This window comes from Melitaea cinxia, chromosome 3 (genome assembly GCF_905220565.1).
Source record: "Melitaea cinxia chromosome 3, ilMelCinx1.1, whole genome shotgun sequence".
NCBI classification, from domain to species: Eukaryota; Metazoa; Arthropoda; class Insecta; order Lepidoptera; family Nymphalidae; genus Melitaea; species Melitaea cinxia.
This window is the reverse complement of record NC_059396.1, coordinates 18428868-18453264: the sequence shown is the minus strand read 5'-3', so window position 1 is coordinate 18453264 and position 24397 is coordinate 18428868. Positions and strand designations below refer to the sequence as shown.

Genomic DNA, 24397 nt, shown 5'->3' with positions numbered 1-24397 from the left:
AGCCACACCAGTAATCATCGGCTTTTTTATGTAGCTACAACAACATTGCACTTACAAAAAAAAAATTAAACACTCCTATTATCTTTGTTTTTTCGACATTTTTTTTTTTGTTTAAGAACACTTAAAACGTGCCTTTTTATATGCTGTCAGGTGTACTGTCTCTTTCGTTGGAGGTGGAGGGCTGCTCCCAGTGCGGGTAGGGTCGCGCCGGGAGCGCCACCGGCCTTCATATGACGTGTTGCGGTGGTTCCTCGTCGTTCTTCATGAGGACGTAAGCGACAGGGCGCTTGACGTCCGGAGGGGGAGAGGGGGACCGTCGTGGTGGACACCCACAAGGAGATAGTGCACTGCTGTATAGCGCTGAGCTGTATAAAGCACCTCCGTACAGCGCCTGTGAACAAGAACTTGTTTAATATTCACTTCAAGATTTGATTGTAATCAAGTCAATAATAGTGTAGACTTACATTAAATTATTATGAGACATGTAAGTCGGATTCGTAAAATTTTAATCCAGATTATCAATTTTTTTTATGTCACTAGGTCGTCAAACTCACGTACGGCTCACCTGATGGTAAGCGATTACCGTAGCTTATAGACGCCTGCAACACCAGAAGCATCGCAAGCGCGTTGCCGACCCAATTTCCAATCCCCCCAGGAGCTCTGGTCACCTTATTCACCAACAGGAACACAACACTGGTTGAAAACAGTATTATTTTGCTGTGATCTTCTGTAAGGTCTGTATGTCATCTCTATACGGCCTCATTATAACACCATAGTTAATTTAACATCGAACGACAGTTGACCTCGATACGGCACGGTTGAAGGACCTTATTTAAAAAAAAAATAACAACCACCCATTACTCAGAGTTATCGTTGTAATTTTATAAACGATGCGAATGGATATATCCAATTGGTAGCCATTTTTAAGGGAATCATCTTCTGTATTAGATGTGTGATTTTTTTTTACGATTCTTTCGACGCTCAGTTCCTATATTTAGAAAACGATTCGTTTTTCATTCAAACGATCGGTTAGCAAAACGAACGGTTAAATTTTGACCTGACAGACATAGACAGGTTTAGGTGTAAGACTACCCCAGTCGGCCTGCTCCATATTTTGAGCAGGAAATTCCTGCTGTGTCCTACCTCAGTTAACACAATAAAAACCTTTCACTCAACCGCATTACGAGCATTTGTTTGGACGGACTAGACAAAAATTTGCCATTTCTGGCCAGGCCTGACTGGTCACAAATTGTCATGAGCTAGGAGTGTGAGCACACCTATGAATGTTAGCAAAAGATGTAGTTAAGGCAGTGGGTGTTAACGCGTCGTGATGTCTGAGGCTACAGATATTAGATTACTACGCTTCTGCCTGTATTCCCACTGCTGGGCATAGGCCTCTTTCCCCATGTAGGAGAAAGATCAGAGCTTAATCCACCACGCTGCTCCAATGTGGGTTGGCGGATATATTCCCTACTATGTGTAACAATCCCTATCCGATGTACATGATAACAACATAGCCACAAACCAGTGTCGTGACCATTGCGCCACGTCGGCATCAGATATTAAATTATTATGCTACAATAAATATATACATAGTGTACATTTTTTCTACACAAATATAGATAAACATACTTGCAAGTGAGCGAGTTCAGCAGCCAGCTTCCCATCATCGGACGGAATCTTCGCGAATGGATAAAACGGGTATGGTATTGGCGGGAACAGTGCTCGACTCAGGTCGGGCTTTTCTTGTAACAAGTGATGAGGGACTGGTAGTTGGGGTATCGGCTGTGGAAGGGAAGGGGCTACCAGCCGTGGTACTGGCGCCATAAGTCCGGATATGTTGAATCCAAACTTGGGTTCCTTCTTGACGAGAGCCTTCGGTTTCCGTCTCGGTCTATATTTGTAGTCTGGATGCTCTTTCATGTGCAGGGCCCTAGTGAATGAAATAAAGGGTTAGTTTAAGTACATTAAAAAACCCTGTTAACTGTACAATACGTGATGATTCAGTGTTAAATGTATTCATTAGAAGGGTGATGGCTACTTTCCTTAGGTGTATTAAAACTGTACATCGCGAATTGTAGCTCAAATGTACTTGACGAATATGATTACCAGAATATCTTTTTGATGTTTCAAAAAGTTGAAAAACTATGGACTACTTTAACTGCTGAAAATAACGAGCTATTTTATAAATGGTATTATGTATCGTACGATTACGTATTGCGTATGGCATTGTATAAAAAAATAGCGTTGCTAGTCTGAGTTGGATACTGCGACCCAATAGTCAAGAGAAGTCTTGAAAAACATAATGAAAAATTGCATTAAAAACTATTTTTGCCCTAATTAATTCACATTCCATAAATCGTTTATAAGAACTTACACCGGTTTGAATGATGTATTTATTTATTTAAATACGTATATATTTTGATAAGAATAATTTTCCGTAAAAAGTTTCCTCTAAATTTTTATTGAAACGTAACTTTATAATTTCATTCACGGCCATAAGTTTAGCAACAAAACGCCACAATGAAACTCCACTGGGCAGAATAACATTATTATTTATGCAATAAAGCGTACAATTGTCGCGAACGCCCGCCACCCTTAAAACAACAATGTCAATTCAACAATACGTGGATTATTGCATTGTCCCCGTCACAATCGAGTGTTATTCCATACCCATTACTATGGCACAAAACTGCACGGGCTACTTTGAACTCTATTGTCGCGGATTAAGGTTAAAATTTCGATACAATATTTGGATGTTACGTCATTTAGTTACGCGAAAGAGTCGACACAGCGTCCGATTATGCGAGCTTTGTGATAGAATCGCGATTGTCAGCGAGTCGATTGTAATTATTCGAATGGACCAAGGACGGATGATAGTTCGTATGCTGAGGTTTTCGAACGCTGTTTGCTGAATATCAGCCTTTCACATCGATATAGATTTACAATGGACGGTAAATTAGAGATAGTCGTAAAACGGAACGAACAAGGTAATATTGAATTAACTTTACTTTGAATATTATAAGATACTAGCTGTGCCCGCGGCTTCGCCCGCGTTGAAGTTAGTGTGTCACAAAGTAAAGTAAAGTAAAGTAAAGTAAAGTTTTGCCGGCAAACTTCCAGTGAAACTCTCATCAAAATCGGCTTAGCCGTTCCGTAAACCTTCCTCTTGCCAATGGTGGAGCCCTCTACAATGATGGAACCGCATAAAAATCCGTTCAGTAAATTTTGAGCGAATCGATCACATACACTTTTGGGGACTTTGTTTATAATACGCTAACTGTTGCCCGCGATTACGTCCTCGTGGTTATGAAGTTATATATTACTATTAAGATGTTTAACGCAAATTATGTTTTTATTTCAGTCACTTGAAATGCTTATCAAACTGAGTAACTTTTTAAAAGGCACAATTTAGTATAATTTAATAGTTATTTTTATAAAACCTCTCTATACACCACATTTTCGGTTTTATTTTCAGGCTGTATATGTTTCATACAAACTATCAACCCCAATTAAACCCACTTAGCGATGGAATATCTTAAAATCCGTTCTTAGCGGACGTCTGCTAACTATAATCTACATCCCTGCCAAACTTTATATTTGTCCAACCTGGATGGATAGACCATCCAGCGGTTTTTGATGAGTGAGTCAGTGACCTTTCTCTTTTATATATATAGATTACGATGCATTATTTGGATACCTGCTCACCATCTATAGAACATATATTTTGAATTTCAAATCTCTTACTTCAAAAACATAAGACTTTCATACAAACTTCCGACCCCCGTTTTATCCCCTTAGGTGTCGGTTTTCGTAAAATCAGTTCTTAGCGGATGTTTACGCCCTATAAGGAACCTACCTGCCAAATTTCAAGTTTGTAGCTGTTATAGTTTCGGAGGTTTCGTGATGAGTGTGTCAACCTACCATCCCCCGTTTTAACTCCAAAAGAGAGTTGCTTTCTAAAGATACATTATTTGGTCACCTTTATACCATCTATAGAGCATACATTTTAAATTTCAAGTCTCTTACTTCAAAAACATAGGACTTTCATACAAACTTCCAACCCCCGTTTTATCCCTTTAAGGGTCGAGTTTCATAAAATCAGCTCTTAGCGGATGTTTACGCTATATAAGGAACCTACATGCCAAATTTCAAGTTTTTAGCTGTTATAGTTTCGGAGATTTCGTAATGGGGGAGTCAACCTACCATTCCCCGTTTTAACCCCAAAAAGGAGTTGACTTCTAAAGATACATTATTTGAACACCTTTTCACTATCTAAAGAGCGTACATTTTAAATTTCAAGTCTCTTACTTAAAAAACATAGGACTTTCTTACAAACTTCCAACCCCCTTTTTACCCCCTCAGGGGTCGAATTTCGTAAAACCCTTTCTTAGCAAATGTTTACGCTCTAAAAGGAACCTATCTGCCAAATTTCAAGTTTGTAGGTGTTATAGTTTCGGAGATTTCGTGATGAGTGATTAAACCTACCATCCCCCGTTTTAACCCCAAAAGGGAGTTGATTTCTAAAGAAACATTATTTGGACACCTTCTCATCATCTATAAGGCATACATTTTAAATTTCAAGTCTCTTACTTCAAAAACATGGGACTTTCACACAAACTTTCAACCCCCGTTTAACCCCTTTAAGGGTCGATTTTTGTAAAATCCGTTCTTAGCGGATGTCTACGCTCTATAAGGAGCCTTCCTTCCAAATTTTAAGTTTGTAGCTATTATAGTTTCTTAGATTTCGCGATGAGTGAGTCAGCCTACCATCCCCCGTTTTAACCCCAAAAGGGAGTTAATTTCTAAAGATACATTATTTGGAAACCTTTTCACCATCTATAGAGCTTACATTTTAAATTTCAAGTCTCTTACTTCAAAAACATAGGACTTTCATACAAACTTCCAACCCCCGTTTTACTCCCTTAGGAATCGAGTTTCGTAAAATCCGTTCTTAGCGGATGCCTACGTCTTATAAGGAACCTACCTGCCAAATTTCAAGTTTGTAGGTGTTATAGTTTCAGAGATTTCGTGATGAGTGAGTGACCTTTCGCTTTTATATATATTATTATATAGATTACTATGAAACAACTTTTTCGGATGTTATCGCGATTTATTAAGTTTTTTAGATGTCCGACGTTTCGGATATTTTCCAGCAACCATGGGCACGGGAGGACTTAATAAATCGCGATAAAATCCGAAAAAGTTGTTTCATTGTAATGAGTAATTCGCGTAAACATTAGAAAACAAAATGTTTATAAAGATACTTAAAATGTATGTATGTCATCAATGTAAAGTTACCCCCACATCTACTAACATTGGCGTTTAAAGGTCCGCCCATAGGATTAGTTGCCTGGCATTTGTATGTTATAATTTTGTTAGTATAATTTTATTTCGATTCTCTACATTTTGTATAAGCACAATTAGACAGAATTTGTCAGCTTTATGATGTTAAATCTGTAAAACATTTAATTTTTTGTTTCATTTATTTATTTGATGTGCACTTATACTTGAATAGTTTAAAAATTAATAATTTATTGATGGATCTTATTTTTCTCACTTAAAGACCACTTACTGATTTTTTAAGGAATTACTTTTAATTTTTTTTACTGAAATTATATAATTGTCAATGCCCTTTATTACCGACTATTTTTCATATACCTATATATATTTTTTAAATCAATACAAATAAAAAAATTGAATTGTTTGTTTGTAATATTAAAATAACCGCTTTTTACTCAATGCATAATTATGGATGTATACACTATACATATAGTCATAATATATATTTTATTGGTTGCGTCAAATGAAAATAAAGAAGATATATACATTGAAAAATTAAGGAAAAATTATTATTCACTGAATGTCAAATGAATGAATAAAAGAATATTGTAAAACTTCGGTCCATCTCTCTCGTTTCGTAATATTGAACTTATAATTGTAATATTTAGATATTTAAATGTTTATTTATTAAGAAGAGATTGACCTTAATTGACATTATCATAAAATGATGTGTAATGTTTGCTTATATTAACAGTCCTAACGTAAACTTAGGTCACACCTTTTTGTGAGGTATGCTGCTAACTTATATAAATAATGTATTTAGTTAAATACTTTTAATAGATAAGCTTATGTTGTATCTTTTTTTTTGTTTTGTTTTACGATTTGACCCTCTTTGTATTTAGTCCTTGTTGTAAATTTTGTACTATGGGTTTTCTCTTTATATAATTTTAACCCGATGCAGTGTGTTTTCACAAATAAATTTATCATTATCATTATTATTATATTTAAAAGATCATCAAACACATTCATTATTATACCCATTCACAAATCCCAAAAGATACCAAACGATTACAAAAAAAAGTTGTTTTCGGGAACAACGAAAAAATAATCGGGGTCGACGACCGTCCACTATCAATTCCTTCATTACTGTTTACCGGACAAACAGACGCGATAACGAAAGCAGAATATATCTCAAGAAAAAACCTATCTTGTTATCGGACATTTTTTTGGCGTATATTCGACTGAGTTAATCGAGTTCGGTAAACATCGATACATCGGTATCATTCTCGATATGAAAAGACGCTTTATGTGTTTATTGTTTGTCTGCGCGTATTGGTTCTGACTAGAGGTTAATTTTAGAGGTGATATGTGTTTGTTAAGTTCCTAAGGCAATGTACTAATGTTGTGTTATTTTATTATTGTCATGTATCCGGTTTACTTAGCGGTTTTATATAAAAGAATATATTTTGAAGTGCGACTTCTTTAGGCACAAAGGGGTAAGGGGCTTTAGGGGTAAAATTTTTTCGGATGAAACGGCAACGTTTATGTCGATGGTACTTGAACAGAAATCTAAAGCTTTAGATTTATATAAATATAAACGAGACTTCATCATTCCAGCCTATTGCAGTCCACTGCTGGACATAGGCCTCCACAAGTTTGCGCCAAAAATGCGTGAACTCATGTGTGTTGCCCATAGTCACCACGCTGGGCAGGCGGGTTGGTGACCGCAGGGCTGGCTTTGTCGCACCTAAGACGCTGCTGCCCGTCTTCGGTCTGTGTGTTTCAAAGCCAGCGGTTAGATGGTTATTCCGTCATCGGTCGGTTTCTTAAGTTCCAAGGTGGTAGTGGAACCTTGTTATCCCTTAGTCGCCTCTTACGACACCCACGGGAAGAGAGGGGGTGGCTATATTCTTTAGTGCCGTAGCCACACAGCAAACGAGACTTAAAAATTAGTTTGTCAAGGATGTTTCGCTTCTGACATGTGTACTGTGTACGCACGCACTATTGTCCACGTTTGTCCAAAATAATAACTGGGAATATAATTATTGTAAAGATAGGCACATATACACGTTATTTTACTTCCATACAGTAAAAATAAATAAATATATATAACATTGCTTAAGCTATCATAATATTTAAATAAGAACGTTACAAAACAGCTCGTACAACCATTTGTCCGGTCAAAAAATCCAAAGATAAAAACGAAGACTGTTGTTTGTGATCGAATTTTATCGATCAAATAAATGATAAAAAATAAGTATAAATGTCAACACGGACGCGCCTTTAAGTATTGTGTGAGTATTGACCGATAGCGGAGAACAAACAGAGTCGAAATTAAATTCTAGACGCCCCCAGCTACTACGTTGAGTGTGTGGTCACGGGATGCGTCTGTGGCGTATCATTTGACTTATACTTGAGGTATATTGGTATAGATATCCGTTGCGGTTTTAACAGCGTTGACTATAATGTTTTTATATTAATACTGATGTCTATATAAATAAAAATAAAGCGTAAAAATGACGTATAATGACGATAAGTGTTTTTGAAGTCTACTTAAATAAAGAAATTATAAATTATAGTTTATTTTTAATTTTACGTCTAAACTAATTGACCCCGCAAACGTTGTTTTGCCATATATGTTATTAACCCACTTAATACCTCCACACCCTTATAAATTTTTTTATGTCAATATGTCGACAATCAAGCGTACGGCTCACCTGATGGTAGGCGATTACCGTAGCTTATAGACACCTGCAACACCAGAAGCATCGCAAGCGCGTTACCGACCCAATCCTCAATCCCCCTTCAGGAGCTCTGGTCACCTTACTCACCAACAGGAACACAATACTGCTTGAAAACAGTATTATTTAGCTGTGATCTTCTGTAACGTCCGAGGTACTACCCCAGTCGGGCTGCTCCAGATTTTGAGCAGGAAATTCCTGCTGTGCCCTACCTCAGTTGATCGCTGGTAATTGTACGAATTGTGATGTATATTTTACACCAGGTTTACTAATTCAGAATACGTAGTTGCCTGACTACAAGACGGAAAGTATTTTGTTGTTTGTTGTTGTTTGTTGTTAGTGAAATATTTTTAAAATCGGTTTAGTATTCTTAATATTTTATCGATTAACTAAATAAATGGTTGTAATTTTATATATATTATAGCGAATTTTATTGCTAGATAAGTTTTTGATTTTTTAAAACCATAAAATTAATAATAAAATACGAAACTGTGTTTTTGTAAAGAAGGGAAGGAACATTTTTTTTAAATAATAATTTAACTATGGTATCAAAACACAATTAATACAGTATGCTATAGTTTTACTTATTAAATAAATGAAATGAAAATAAATGATATAATTCCAAAATAGTTTTACTTTTTGGTACAAACTACGAAACATCATAAGGACAAAAATCAACAATTTCCCTCTAAATCTTATTCAAAATCACCAAATCGCACTAACAATTCAGTATTCTAAGGTCAAAACAAACGGCGCACCATCCGGGCATATCCGTACCTTTTACAAAGCTAGACTGAAGACATAAGCTTGTTTTTATAGCTCTGGCGAGCGCCGATAACGCCTCGCCCCAACAATGCAAGATATTATTACAATAAGACCTGCTAATTGTCTTTTCTCCTTTTTCGGATTGATTTGTTATCGTTTGGGGGTTAAAAAGGGTCGCAATTGGGGTTCGCGTTTAAATATTCAATGGGTAATTAATGTTTAATAATTATGTATAAATGAAATTTATTTGCTGAAATGTGTGTACCCGCATAACTTCTGTACAACTGCATCGAATTAGGTAATTCTTTTTGTTTTTTATTTTATTTTGAGGACAAGGTTTTTGTGTTAAAAAAATTATAGAAAAAATAAAAAAAATAAAAATAAAATTTTTTTTTTTTTATTGGTAACAAACAATAAAAACTGCTTACATAAGTTAAAATGGAACAATTTTTGATCTTAATATAAAATTTCAAAGCTATATATAAAAAAAAAAATGATGTCACCAATCGGACGCCCAGTATTGTTGAGACATCGTTTCCCCAACACTGATTTTCAGTGAGCACCGTGTATATGAAGACAATAAGAATAAGAAGTGATAAAATGATGTGGCAATACAGATTTCATCCGGTCAGAAAGTATTATACGCATCACAACTCATCAAACTGAAAATAAGAAGCATTTTTTCTGCTTTAGCTCGTTCTTAAGAACTGTCTGAGTGTTTCATACCTCTGTAATTGTCACCATATTACTAACATTTAAATGTTTATCTACATATAGTTTCATTTGTTTAGCTATTGTTTTTTTTAACCGACTTCCAAAAAAGGAGGAGGTTCTCAATTCGACTGTATTTTTTTTATGTATGTTACTTCAGAACTTTTGACTGGGTGGACCGATTTCGACAATATTTTTTTTAATCGAAAGGTAGTGTATGTCATTTGATCCCATTTAAATTTATTTGAGATCTAATTACTACTTTTTGAGTTATATCTAATAATGCGTTTTTACTTGACACTTTTTTCTTCGACCTACGTTGTATTATACCGCATAAGTTTCTACTGGATGTACCGATTTTGATAATTCTTTTTTTGTTGGAAAGAAGATATCCCTAGTTTGGTACCATGATAAGGAAACCAGGATCTGATGATGGGATTCCAGACAGGAAGCTCTCGAAAATCCGCATAACTTTTTACTGGGTGTACCGAATTGATAATTTTTAATTAATCGAAAGCTGATGTTTGTGTTAGGATGATGTTGATGTTTATCGAGATCTAATAACTACTTTTTGAGTAATCTTTGATAACGCGTAGTTACTTCACTATTTTTTCGTCGATTTACGTTTTATTACTTGTCGATGTAATTGAATTCGGTTTTTTTCGTTTGCGAGCAAACGGAATTATTTCAGAACATATTATTATTATTATCATCTCGTTACATTCTGAATATCCCGATGGCGCAGTTTATAGTAACCCTACTTTATGCTCCAAGGGTTGTGGGTTCGATCCCCACCCCGAATCTGGGTGTAAAATATTCATTTATTATATATATACTATTTATACGCATGTTTATTGAAAAAAAAATTGCTGTATCAGTGGCTAAAAGCTCTCAAACATTTTCATAGAATACTACATTTTTTGTACTACAAGCTTGAAATTTGTCTGGGAGATAGTTAAAAGTTAGTAGAATTAGGAACGAATCTAAGAAGTTCTTAGAGGTAGTAGACCTCTAAGAACGAATTTCGCAACTAAGATCGCATTAAGGATGTCTAAGAGGTTTGTAAATATTATCCAAATCTCAGTGAGCGAAGCCGCGGGTTGCTGTTAGTATAATTATATACAAGTGCTTCAAGATGTCACCATACACTCAATATTTAAAAAATTCAATTTCGTTCTCACCACATTTTGATTTAACTGTTCATTCTAAAGGTAGTAACTCAATTAGATAAAGCTTCTTCTTTTCAACGTAGATAAAAACCCAGGCAGAGATAAGTATACTAACATCCGCCATCGTATTTGCCTGTTTATTTAATTCTTAGCCTTAAAACATCCCAAATATAAAAAAGTCCTCGAACGTTTTGTCTCACGCTAATACCAAGCAGGTGCTTGTATTGTCGACGTTCTGATAAGAAATTAAAATGATTATAATCTCTGTAAATAGTTTATTTTGTTACCTACGTGGTGTGTTTAATTAAAAGTTTCTTTTGTTTGGGTTTTCTTGTTGAGATTGTTGAAAAATAATGACATTTTTTAAATTAGAACATGTATTTATAGTTAATTATGTATATAATACGTTTCTTCGTTTAGAAGTAACAATAATGATGGTGTTTTTACGGTTTCAATCACATATATTTATAAAGGTTACGTTTAATTGTAGTTTACCAAATTGTATCTCTGATAACCAAAGTAAGAGATAGATTATTGAAATCTGCTACATTATCTATACTTAAATTATAAAGCTGAAGAGTTTGTTTGTTTATTTGTTTGAACGCGCTAATCTCAAAAACTACTGGTCCGATTTGAAAAATTATAGTTTTAGACAGCATTTATGAAGTAAGGCTATAAATTATCACGCTAAGACCAAAAGGAGCGGAGCACCAATAAAGAATGTTTAAAAATCGGAGGTTATTTTTTATTTTGAGAGCTTCCGCTGCATATGCTTTGAAAACAGTTAAAGTTTTGCAAAAATCACGTGTGACAGAATTGACACTCTTTAAAAGTTCTAAATAAAAGTCCGCGACAGCATATATCTATCTTTTAAGGTTGGATCATTATAACCTTTTTTATGCTAACCAAGTTTGTTCTAAAATAATGCATTATTTGCGGAGATGTTTTTATAAACATGATATTAATCCTTATCTAAATTAATACGTTATTCATCACAAGTATTTAATTTAAAACAAATTAGCCCTGTACATAATTCGATTTCAACGAGTATCTCAGGAGATATCACAGTTTTAAAATAACTTCGCAGCAAAATAAGGATCAAGTATTGCGCGCGCATCTGTTCCACGCGGACGAAGTCGCGCGCAGAAGCTAGTGACAAATAAAGAGTAACGTTCAAGAGATTTGTATGAAGCTGCGTTCTTTGGAACAGACACTATTTGGTTGACTTGTGAGAAATTCAAGTAGAATTAAGACCATTCTTTGTAAGTGCATACTAAAGAATTTTTAATAAAATAAAATAAACTGACCAGCATATCGTTATTTAATGGGTATGATGTTAAAGAACAATTCAATAATTGTGTTTGCTCGCAAACAGAAAAAAATGACTTCAATTACATCGACAAGTAATACAACGTAGGTAGACGAAAAATTAGTCAAGTAAATACGCATTATCAAAGATTACTCCAAAAGTTGTAATCAGATCTCGATGAAATTTAAATGTGACCACATGATAAATATCGGCTTTCGAGTAAATTAAAAATCATCAAAATCGGTACACCCAGTAAAGTAAGTTATGAGGTATAAATGCAACGTAGATGGATAAAAGAATAGTAAAGTAAATCGCCTTGTGAGCGACAACTAAAAAAGTACTTCTGAGATCTCAATTAAATATAAATAGCACCGAATTTTGATCCAAAAAAAAAACATTGAAATCTGTCCACTCGGTCAAAAGTTCTGAGTTAACAAACATAAAAAAGAATACAATTCAATTGAAAACCTTTCTTTGAAGTTGTTTAGAAACATAAGACAACATTTTGACACGTCCGCAAACAACTATTTTGTCCTTTTAGTTTATATAATCATTTTTCGTAAGTTAATATTATGAAATTTTATTAAGCATCGCTGTTGTCGCCAATAATACTATCAAATACCACCAGACAACCAAAACATATCCAGACAAAAGAATCACTTAATAGTTGGTACAAAAATAGCAATACACGCTTCAGGCTGTAATATCCCACTGCTGGGCATTGGCCTCTTTCCTCATGTAGGAGAAGGATGAGAGCTTAATCTACCACGCTGATCCAATGCGGGTTTCGGGATCGCTATTATTTATATATGATAACAACCTAGATTGACGGCTTGACGTGCTCTCCGAGGCACGATGGGAAAACCCAAATGGACTGCACAAACACCCAGACCACGGCAAACATCTGTATGACCAATACAAATGTTTGTCATGTGTGGGGATTGAACCTGCAACCGCCAGCGCAACAGCCACAAACAGTATCCATATACGTATAAAAGCTATGTTTCAAGTAACAAATGATTTAATTTTCTCAATATTTTAATTCATTTTTTTTAAATTGCCTTTAAAAATATATATATAATTATTTTTTTATAAAACTAGGTCGATAGACAAGCGTATGGCCCCCACCCGATGGTAAGCGATTACCGTAGCTTATAGACACCTGCAACATCGCAAGCGCGTTGCCGAACCTACTCCTGACTCTCCCCTAAGAGTTCTGGCCACCTTACTAATAACAGGAACAAGTAATTACTTGAGATCAGTGTCATTTAGGAATTTGAGGCTTTTCACCAGTCTGGTTGATCCAGATTTCGAGCATGATGTATTCTGCTTTGCCCAACCTCAACAAATTTTTCCTAATTATAATTATTCCTAAATATATAATTATTACCACAAAATTATATATAAATTTTTAATAATTAGTTATTATTTATTTGAAAAAATATCATATATAATTACTCCTTATATATATATATATATATTATAATTCCGAAGATTTTTGCACATGTACCTAATGTGAACCAAGTGAGTAAAAAGATAAAGATAACTTTTAATATTAATACTTCTTTAAGGAAAATGTACATTTTTATTTTTAAGTTTACATACACGCACGGCGTGCTCTGTCCCTATGTATGCTTAAATCTTTAAAACTACACAACGGATTTTGGTGCGGTTTCTTTTAATAGATAGAGTGATTGAAGAGGAAGATTTATATGTATAATACATGCGTAATATAATAGAAGAACACTGATAGTTTTTGCAACCGTGCGAAGCCGGGGCCGGTCGCTAGTGCAATATATATTTGATAAGCTATTAGTCAGTTACATCACTAGTATAAACACTTTTTTCATCATAGAGGTACCAACAAGTATACGGTGGGAGCATCACAAGTGCGTTGCTAACCCGCTGTGAAGTGTGAACCCAGTTTTACCCCAGGAGCTCTGGCCACCTTGTTTACACTAAAATTAGGTTGTAAGGTCCTTCTTTAGTCAAGCTTCATCTAGATTCGGGAGTGATCCCACAACTTTGGAGCGGTAAACAGGTTTAGCATCAATTGTGCGAACGAGTCCGTCAAGCAGCAAGTCAAGTAATAACACATAAAAAATTTAAAACCCATAATGGGTTTAAATATATTTCATAGGAGCGAAATTACTTGATAAGGAATAGCGAAAAGTACATACTAACATTCAAGTGTTTCTTCATTTCGCCTTAATTTACTATCATGAATTGATAAGTGTACACACTGCACTTATATAAATAAATTCTTATTGGGAATATTAAAATGAAATGAAATGAAAACATTTATTTCGTCATAAGGTGATATACACACTTAACGAAAGCCAAAATAACGAAAGTCAAATAATATAATATAACAAATATTGGTTCTGCAAACAGTCAATGTATATAATAATATCCATTGGAGCATCGTACTCGTATAATTCCGGCCTTGTAAATTATACTTATAGAATTTGTTTTCAAATTGAAAACGTATTTATTATTTCAACAACAATTTATATAATAATAGATAATAATATTTAAACTACTTGATTACTTTTAACATTTATCTCACAACACAACATATTTGTAATATTACAATATATTTTTAAATTTGCTTATGAGTTAGCTCAACAGTTTGTTATTTAATAGCCATGACACAATTATTATAGTTATTATCATGGCAAATTAAATCAAAATATTTTTTAAAATTTTAATGTAACAATTCCATGCGCGCCTAACCAAGTGACATTCGCATAAGTAGTCATATACGAGTAAACACGGAAAAATTTATATGTATATGTATTTGTCTCTCTGTTACTGTGTGTAATTAAAAGTTTAGGATACTATTTTTCTGCTCTTAAAACTATAAATTTTATAAATTCAAAAAAATAAAAAATAAGTAGGTTCAAAAACACTCAAATAAGTATTTTAAAAATCATATGTTTTTAAGTAATTAATTTTAAATAATATAAAGTTACCATCGATTGTATATTCTATTAACGGAATGTAAATTTTTCTGTGATGAAGAATTACCTAAGTAGGTATACGACATACGTTGTCACGAAAAAAGTATGAAGTTCACTGGTAAGCTAATTTATGTTGGAAAACTAAAATGTCTACAGCATGTGTAATACAACCAAAGATTTTGAAGAAGAAACGACAGAAGTGCAAGATTTTATCGAAGATAACAATTTGTCGTTTGATATAACTGAATTTCATTCACGGTGTTTAATTTTTAAAATTGCTTATTGATAAAATCAAAATTTAAAATTCCACGTTTCTTGAATTTATAAAACGCATAAAATATACTATAATTTTCATAAAATATTTATAGATTTTTTTCATTACATAAATCATATTTTAAAATATTGTACGAATATGTAAAAAAAAAACACTTTTTACATCGAAAATATTCAATCAAACAGTACCTAAATGTAGTTATCAATTCTGATGCACGTTTATTTACCAATGTTAAATATTGTAATATGATTAGTCATTCACATACGAAAAATAGGTTATTCGTGCATTGTGGCATGTACTGAACTAGCATGTCGACCTGGCTTCAAGCTGGTATATAGCCGACGTTTTCGTATATTTGTAATTTCAATATCGAACTTAGTAAACACAGGAAGCACTAGTTTTATATCTACGGAGGCAAATATCATAAATTTTCAATACAATATATAATGTAAATTACAAATAAAAATATTATAAAATGTTACCTACAATCAAGTACCTTTCAATCGGTTAAATTATTTTTATAAAATAGAAATAATGGATTTGGAACTTCATTGATAGAATAAGTTAAAATATTATATTTTAATTATATTATGTGAATTTATATAGTTTTTTTTTTTAAATATAAATTTATTTATTTGAATGTTTTAAATCTGATAAATACTTTAAACGACCCAAGGCTGAGCTTCTTCTATTAAAGATATGTAATTTAATTACATGAATTATAATTTTTATTTTAGTATAATTTGTAACATACTTAACACTAATCGTAGTTTAGATATATCAGTTTGTAGGTTCAAAGGTGGCAAGTTAATATGTGCGAGAAAGAACTAATAAATACAATTTTTTTTTGAAAATAAAAGGATTTTCCTTCAACTTTTACTAACCGTAATCTTTTCGCTTCATCAATGAAAGGTCGCTTCTCCATCTCAGTGAGTAGCTTCCATTCCGCTCCGAGCCGCTTCGATATTTCTGAATTGTGCATTTTAGGATTGTCTTGTGCCATTTTCCGCCTCTGACCTCTCGACCACACCATGAAGGCGTTCATCGGTCTCTTTATGTGATCTGAAGGCTGTTTCCCAAGTGACATTTTTGACTTTTAAAAAAATTAAATTTAACTTACGAATACAATATTTTAACTAAAATTCAGTCCGTGATCACTTTGCAAATTCATTTTTTTTTTCATAAAAAATGGTTATTGCTTTTCAATAATATAGCACTACAATATTATTTTTTATTTATTACTGTATGATATAATATCAATCGAGTTTTACTTAAACGATTAAAATCGTGTTTAATTCCCGCGCGCCCGTGAAAAGCTCCCGAAAGCTCAATGCGGCGCTTTTCTTGACAGTGTCATGTTTAACGCTTAGACCTAGCCGGTTTCCCCCTCGGCTATTCCCCCCCTCAGGGTCGTCGGCCAATCAGAGGGCGCCGTGGGCGGACGCAGGGCTCCGATAGGCTGAGGCGCTGTCCGTCTCGCGGTCCGCAACAGGTGATCGTGTGTTCTTGTTAGCATGTTTATTAGCGAGATTAAATTCCTTTTTTAAACCGCAACCTTGGCTTGTAAGAGAAGCGTGCTCCGGTAATTGGATGGATTCGATTCGTACGAGGTGTGCGGATTGGAAAATTGTCTTATAAAGTACGTTGCATACGTGCGGGTGTGATTTGTAAGGGCGAGTATACATCGTATGAAATTAGTTGAGTTGGTAAAATAAAAAAGAAAAAAATTTAATCTATGTAAAAAAAAAATGTATTTCAAGTAATGTATTGACATTATATGTATAAATGTGCATGTGGTTAATATTTTTTATTTTATTTTTTATGTGTGTAAAATTATTTGTATATCTTTTGTTTTGGTTTTTTTTTCGTTTTTTTATTGTGTGAGAACCTTGTAATATTAATTGTAAAATAATGTAAATGAAATCTAATACTATTTTATTACATCTGTTTTGAAATGTAAAAAAAATCATTTTAAAATAATTTTACTGAACAAATTTTTTACACAATAATTATATTGCATAGTACATTTATTTCGCCTAATTGACATTCTAGACTTGTAGATATAGTTAAGCTGGATTATAAAACTATAAAAAAAAAATTAAAAATTAAAAACGCGTTAGTAATAAGCATTTTTGTAATAAATTAAGATTACTTCGTTTTTTAATTATTTATTTGATCCTAGAATCCTCCTAGAATCTCTTGTTTGAGACAAAAATATCACATGTGGTAATATTACATTTATTATTTCGCCTCGATCACACTTTTCGTAACGCTCTCGTCACGCATTCACCAGCTTACTCCCCAAGTCAAGCGTACGTAAAGAAGTTTTACTTCAAAATTAAATAATAAACTTTTTATCTTTTGGATATCGCCATTCGCCAGATAGTTTTAACGGCAATCAATGTAACAGACCGTAATACATGAATTCAGCCTGTAACATCCCACTTCTAGCATAGGCCTCCTTCTCTAAGTAGGAGAAGGATAGGCCCTAATACTGATGTTTCATATCAAAATAAAAAAAAACCTTTTCTTCGAAAGCGCTATTGAATCGTCATTTTAAAAATTATACTTAAATTGAAGTTACCACAGAGTCAGAATATAGATCCTGTAGAGAAAGCAATCCGCCAATCCGCATTGGAGCAGCGTGGTGGATTAAGCTCTGATTCTTCTCCTACATGAGGAAAGAGGCCTATGCCCAGTAATGGGATATTACAGGCTGAAGCGTAGAGAAAGCAATCGGGTAGAATCGTCAAGAAACCGCTCAGTTACTCTTTAAAAAAATGTCTATTACAAAATTTGTGTACCTGTGTATTTTTAACGAATTAAATCCGAAATTACACATTATCTTAATATATATAAATCTCGTGTCACAATGTTTGTCCTCAATGGACTCCTAAACTACTTAACCGATTTTAGTCAAATTTGCACACCATGTGCAGTTTGATCCAACTTAAAAGATAGGCTATATTTTATTTTGATATATTATGTTATTATTATATTTCAGAAAAAAATAAGGTGATACGAAGTTCGCCAGGTCAGCTAGTATTTTAAAAATTATTTAATCGTTACATTAGCGTCATATTAGCTGCATCTCGTAGTGGATGAGATGTGATATAAATGTCAGGAAAGGAGAAATGCGAGGGATGACTAATCTGGTCTAATGTAAGGTTAAAAATAGACACATTGACGTAACATTTTTATTTTTAGCTAGTTTGATTCCCGCGATTTCTCATGTGTAAGTATTGCAGAGAAAAAATATCCAAAAGATTCAAACCTAAAAATGATCTTTGATTATTACATACGAAAATTATTTATGAAAACACAGAGGTACCCAATGTTTACAAAGTTTGTATCTGTACTAATATTATATATAAATTGACAATATAAGTCACTGATATCTCTTACTTTATCAGCAAGGTGTACAATAGAATAATAATTATTCTACGAGTATTTTCAGTAAAAGTTCTTTCAACGCACTTTGAACATTGAGATTCAAGTCTTTTGTTATATGAGTTTGGGTATGTATTTTAATAAAAATAGGTATGTATTCATATATAAGCGTGTGTGATTAGTCTGGTATATTGTTATGGTTGCTTCAAATATGAATTTACATGAGACAGGACTAAAGGCTGCGGTGGAACAATTGCCTCACAATGTGCCCTAATGAAACTACATTCACTATTAGTAACTCAATGGACCTCATGTTATGGTTTGGCTCTAATACTAGATATAAAGACTAGTCTTAATAAATACGAATAAAGATGTAATTTATTTAAAAACCTTTTAATATTTTTTATATTGGTATTGCAGAATCTGACACTCAGAATTGACACGCGTTGGCGCAAAGGTTACAGCCATGGATTGTACCTGTTGCGCTGGCGGTTGCGGGTTCGATCCCCGCACATGACAAACATTTGTATTGGCTATACAGGTGTTTGCCGTGGTCTGGGTGTTTGTGCAGTCCTTTTGGGTTTCCCCACCGTGCCTCGGAGAGCACGTTAAGTTACTTGGAATATATCCGCCAACCCGCTTTGGAGCAGCGTGGTGGATTAAGCTCTGATTCTTCTCCTATACGGGGAAAGAGGCCTATGCCCAGTAGTGGGATATTACAGGCTGAAGCGTATTGCAGAATCAGCAGTATTTAAATACTTAATTGGAAGATCACAATTACTTAAAGGACATCACTAAAACCAATGAACAAAAATGAACGTGGCAATGTATAGAGGAAAACAGACTACAAAAAAAGTGTCCACGTGACATATTCCTCTTGAATTAACCTCCAACTGTTATCATTGCATTGTATAGGAGCAGTGACGTTGTTTAAAAGTTATAACTTTAATAGCAATATGTCCTGAAATGAGTTGTAAACATATCAGGTTTTATGTACGTGAAACAATCCGTCGTCGTGTTCGTTCCAGCGTACAGCGCCACAATATCGTGTTATGCACCGTTTTGCCGCTTCACTGCCTCGCCGCAAGCGCTTCGATCGCTTTAAGGTGCTGTTACAATATCCTCAAAATTATATCCAATGTAATATATACCAAAATAAATGGCAATATAGTTTGTTTTTCAGTGATTTTCAAAGGTGGTTATGATCTTTTAAAATAGGTAGTACCTAATACATCGTCTATTATGTAAACGTATTGAATATGTATTTATATGTATTGTAGAGTAATGGCCTATTACTTGTTCAGGAAATGGTATATGAATGTAGGTGTTTTCTAAGGTTTTTTGTGTATGAATTATATAGATATATTCAAGTGTATGTTCAGTTTATTTTATCAATCAGATCGTGTTGGTGCAACGGTCACAGCACTGGTTTGTGGCTGTTGCACTGGCGTTTGCGGGTTCGGTCCCCGCAAATGGCAAACATTTGTGTTGACCATATAGATGTTTACCATGGTCTGGGCGTGTATTGAGTGTGTTTTCGGACCTCCGACACAGGAGATAGTCCTACTGGGGGCCGTTGAGTGTGATCCGTTTATTTTTTATTTATATTGGGTGTATAATATATATATAATATGTATTTTTTGTATGTAATATTTGCATATCTATTTATTGAAAAAAAAAATAGCTATATCAGCCGGTAATTGCCAATAACACAAGCGTTAAGTTGCATATCATAAGAGGAACACACGACAGTGTGTGAATGTTAAAGATATTTATTTATTTTAAGATATTTAAAAATGAGTAAATTATTTTCTGCCTTTTTAAATATAATGATTATTTTATTCTATATGAGCTCCGTGCCTAATTCATTCCAACAAAATTATGTCCATATATTTCGGAAATTTACGTTTCAATATGTAAATCCACCTGGTTTATCAACATCCATTTATACAACAGAAGAAAAAGCTTCAGAACAACTATGTATTATTTTTAGCTATCACAGGATAGTTTTAAATATTAAGCAGTTTTTTATAGTTATTTTCTATTTACTGAATATAAGATAAAAGGGTAGTAGACAGTATGTTCGACGAGTCTTGGACGTCGGTCGCGCTAACTTCGTTACAATAAACGTGTTACCGACGTATACGGACACCAGAACCAAGTTTGAAATACGTTTTAAAGCTATAATTTTTTGATGTTCAATTTATTTATTTTCTTTTATACCAAGAAGGTTGCAAACAAACATACGGTTTTCCTGATAGTGAGTACCGTAGCCAATGGATGCTTGCAACATCAGGATAATTGCAACTGTGTCGCCGACCCTAAGGCCTTATTTTTTTTATAGGTCGGCAAACAAGCGTATGGCTCACCTGGTGGTAAGCGATTAGCGTAGCTTATAGACGCCTGCAACATCAGAAGCATCGCAAGCTCATTGCCGACCCTACCCTTAATCCCTCCCAAGAGCTCTTACTCACTACAGGAATACAACAATACTTGAGGGTATTATTATTAAGCTGTGATCTACTATAAAGTTAAGTCAACCTCAAACAAAAATTTGAAAATTACTTGGTTAAAGAGTTTATTATTATACTAGCTGCGCGCGACTTCGTACGCGTGGATAAAAAAAAAATATTGTTCAGCTCGCAGAGCTACAAAATAAAAATATTTTTAAAATTAAAGTAGATATTTGCCAGTGAAAGTCCCGTCAAAATCGGTTCAGCCGTTTCAGAGATTAGCCAGAACAAACAGACAGACAGACAGATAGACAAAAATTGTAAAAAATGTTATTTTGGTATATATATACCGTGTATATATCCATATGCATATAGTAAAAAGCGGTTATTTTAATATCACAAACAGACACTCCAATTTTATTTATTTGTATAGAATTAATTGATAACATAAAAATCCTGGTGATAGGCCAATGACAAAGATAATATCAAGAATAAAACAAATGTGAGAAATACGAACTCTTTCTCAAAATAATAAACTAGTAAAAGCAATGTACGCGTTGCCATAATTTTGTTTTATATAAAAAATTACTTAGTTCACGTAGCACTCGGCTACGTCGTAGCTTTTTGTTTGTTTCGTAGTCTCAAGCGTTAACAGTGTGAAATGAAAACGATACGCGTATGTTCTTATATATATATATATATATATATATATATATATATATTATAAGTTAATGCATTAAAATAAATTTATTTGTATTACACATGAATATATATTTAGGTTTATTTATTTTATTAATTATAATCGCATTAAAAGGTTATCCTCCTACTCCTTCACATATATGGAGAAAGAGGCCTATGCCCAGCAGTGGGATGTTACAAAGTACAGAATTAAAGTAAATTTTTGTTAAATTCTATATCTCTCAATAAATAATTTCCTACTTTTATCCAGCTCTGTGACTGGGTTCAGTGAGGTATGTGTTGTTGGAACCACTACTTTGGTTCTTACTTCATCCTCATCTTATATTCACCTCTTCATTACCTCAGATTATAACAATATTAAACTTAATGAGTCAAGTTAATTTCATTTCCTATATACTAAATTAGTTCCTCGACCTCGTGCAATGACCCCACGGGTCTCAGGTTTAGCTACATCACTAATTTTTATCATGATATATTTAAGTGCAATAAGGAATATACATATTTTACCAAGTTTGAAAGAAAAGTGTTTTTATAGGTTATGCGTTCCTAAATATGAAAATATTTGTACTTATAATGTGTTATTTATTCACCTATTCAACCGTTTTGTGAAATTTATTACGAAATTTAGGTAATTCGAATATAACTTGATTTGAACCTTCAAACCTTTTCATTAACATTTACGTGTTGGCGCACAATATTATCGTAAGCATGATTAAAATTTCAATACTAAGACATGATTTAAAAGATGACTTAAAGACTGGCTGACGAAGGACACGACAGGATACAACGACAATGATTGACGATACAACGACAATGATTCGCTCTAGGGATGTTTGACCAAAAAAAAGTAATAATTCTCTATTTAAAAAAAAATGTTATGTTTATCAATACATTGAGAATATTCAAAAGTGTGTGTGAATGAAACAAATTTATATTAAACGTAATAAAAAATATGAAAGCGTTTCTATTCTAATACAAAAGTAAACAGCTTATATAATATCTACAGCACGTCGAATTCAACAAGAAAGAGAGCACAAAGCGAGGCGAGCGCCTTCTGTATTGAACGGAGGAAATAAAAATATCGTATCAATAGCGGCATAAAGAAGTCTTGTGACCGACGCTGCACGCGTAGGTAACACTATAGTCGAGTCTCGAGACAAATTGGGATTATTTTTTATAGTAATTTTAATTATTATTTTTTTCGTCACATAGTCAAGGGCCTCTTATAGGCTGAGAAATCTTTTAAGTGAGTCTGGAAAAATAATACACAAGCAAAAACGGCTAGACCCTGACAAAATGTGGTCTGTGGAATTCCACGGCAGCAGTACCAAAATATTACTGGGGGGTGGTGAGTATGAGTTGTTTATTTATTTATTACTTTTAAACAGTTGGAACCTATGTCATCCGTAATTACAAATTTTAATTAAAGATTACTGCGAATCTGGGGAGAATATAATTTACAATAGAACAAGCTAAAAACAATATATTTATTGTAGAATAATATTAAATAATGGTTATATATTCTAATAAAACTAACGAAAAAAAATATTCATAGGTGTTACCGAAAATAATAAAGAAACTCCGTTAGTAAAAAATTAACAAAAAGGATCACAATAAATTAATAAAAATAAATATAATTCGGAAAATCTTAAGAAACACTTTTCAACAGTCTCTCGTGTGTGTCGTATTTACGAGTGCGTTTTTATTATTCGCGTCGAGGGCGACATTTCACTCTATTCTGTATCGTATTTGTGTTTTTATAACATAATACTGTGAATATCTGATGTGACTTTGATTCAAAAACAATTGGATTATTTTGGAAGCAAAGAAATTTTTAGTTTACCTTATACATAATTTTTACAAAGTAATAGTTATAAAACATAAGTAATAAAGGTTAAAAATTAATCTAACATTTTCAAGTTGTCTACTTAGCGGACAATTTTTTTTTCTTTTATAGTAGTGTTCGAAAAGATCTAGAAAACATTTAAAGATGTACATATAATAGTTAAAGATGAAACAATAACAAAAAGTCTTCTCCACATAGCAGAAAGTCGAACCTTAACCCGTCAAGCTACTTCACTGTGAGCTGGCGAAAATTTTAGTATCATTAAATACGATAGCTATTAAATAGTCATTATAAAATCCTAGGAAAACTATATATGTAATGTTGAAGGTATGGCCGGGTACCCTTAAAAATAAAGGGCAAAGCCAGATCATTTTTTTAATGTAAATAAAAATATCTATTCCAAGCAGGAATTGAATTTGCAACGACCAGTATAAAAAAAGGCGTTTACCATACCAGAACAGTTTAGCCATAATACTTCTGACGCTCTTATTGTCAACTTACGTCCTTATCCTCACTTACCTCCACGTATATTCACAGATGATGCAAATTCAATTTTCTTGGCACCTTTTGCTGTAATAAATCTCAATAAACGTAAATAGATGCAGAGACTCACGGTGGACCGTTCGAAAACATAAAACTGAGGCTTAAAACCCGCAATAACAATAAGTTACGGCTTATGTCTTCTTTATACTTAACGATTTTTTACCTATTAATTTGTACAAGTGGTCGCCCAGTGGTCGAAATTCGACCATAATGAATTTAAATTATAAGTTTGAAAATTATTTAGGTTCTGT

General features: G+C 33.4%; 1 protein-coding gene across 1 annotated transcript; it reads right to left on the bottom strand.

Moving 5' to 3' along the window:
• Positions 1-226: 226 nt before the first annotated feature.
• Positions 227-16302, bottom strand: LOC123669248 (transcription factor SOX-14-like). The gene is made up of 3 exons (XM_045602866.1): positions 16100-16302; positions 1633-1933; positions 227-391 (listed from the first exon to the last, which is right to left on the bottom strand). Exons 1-3 carry the CDS (start codon positions 16300-16302, stop codon positions 227-229), a joined length of 669 nt encoding a protein of 222 aa, XP_045458822.1.
• Positions 16303-24397: the final 8095 nt, after the last annotated feature.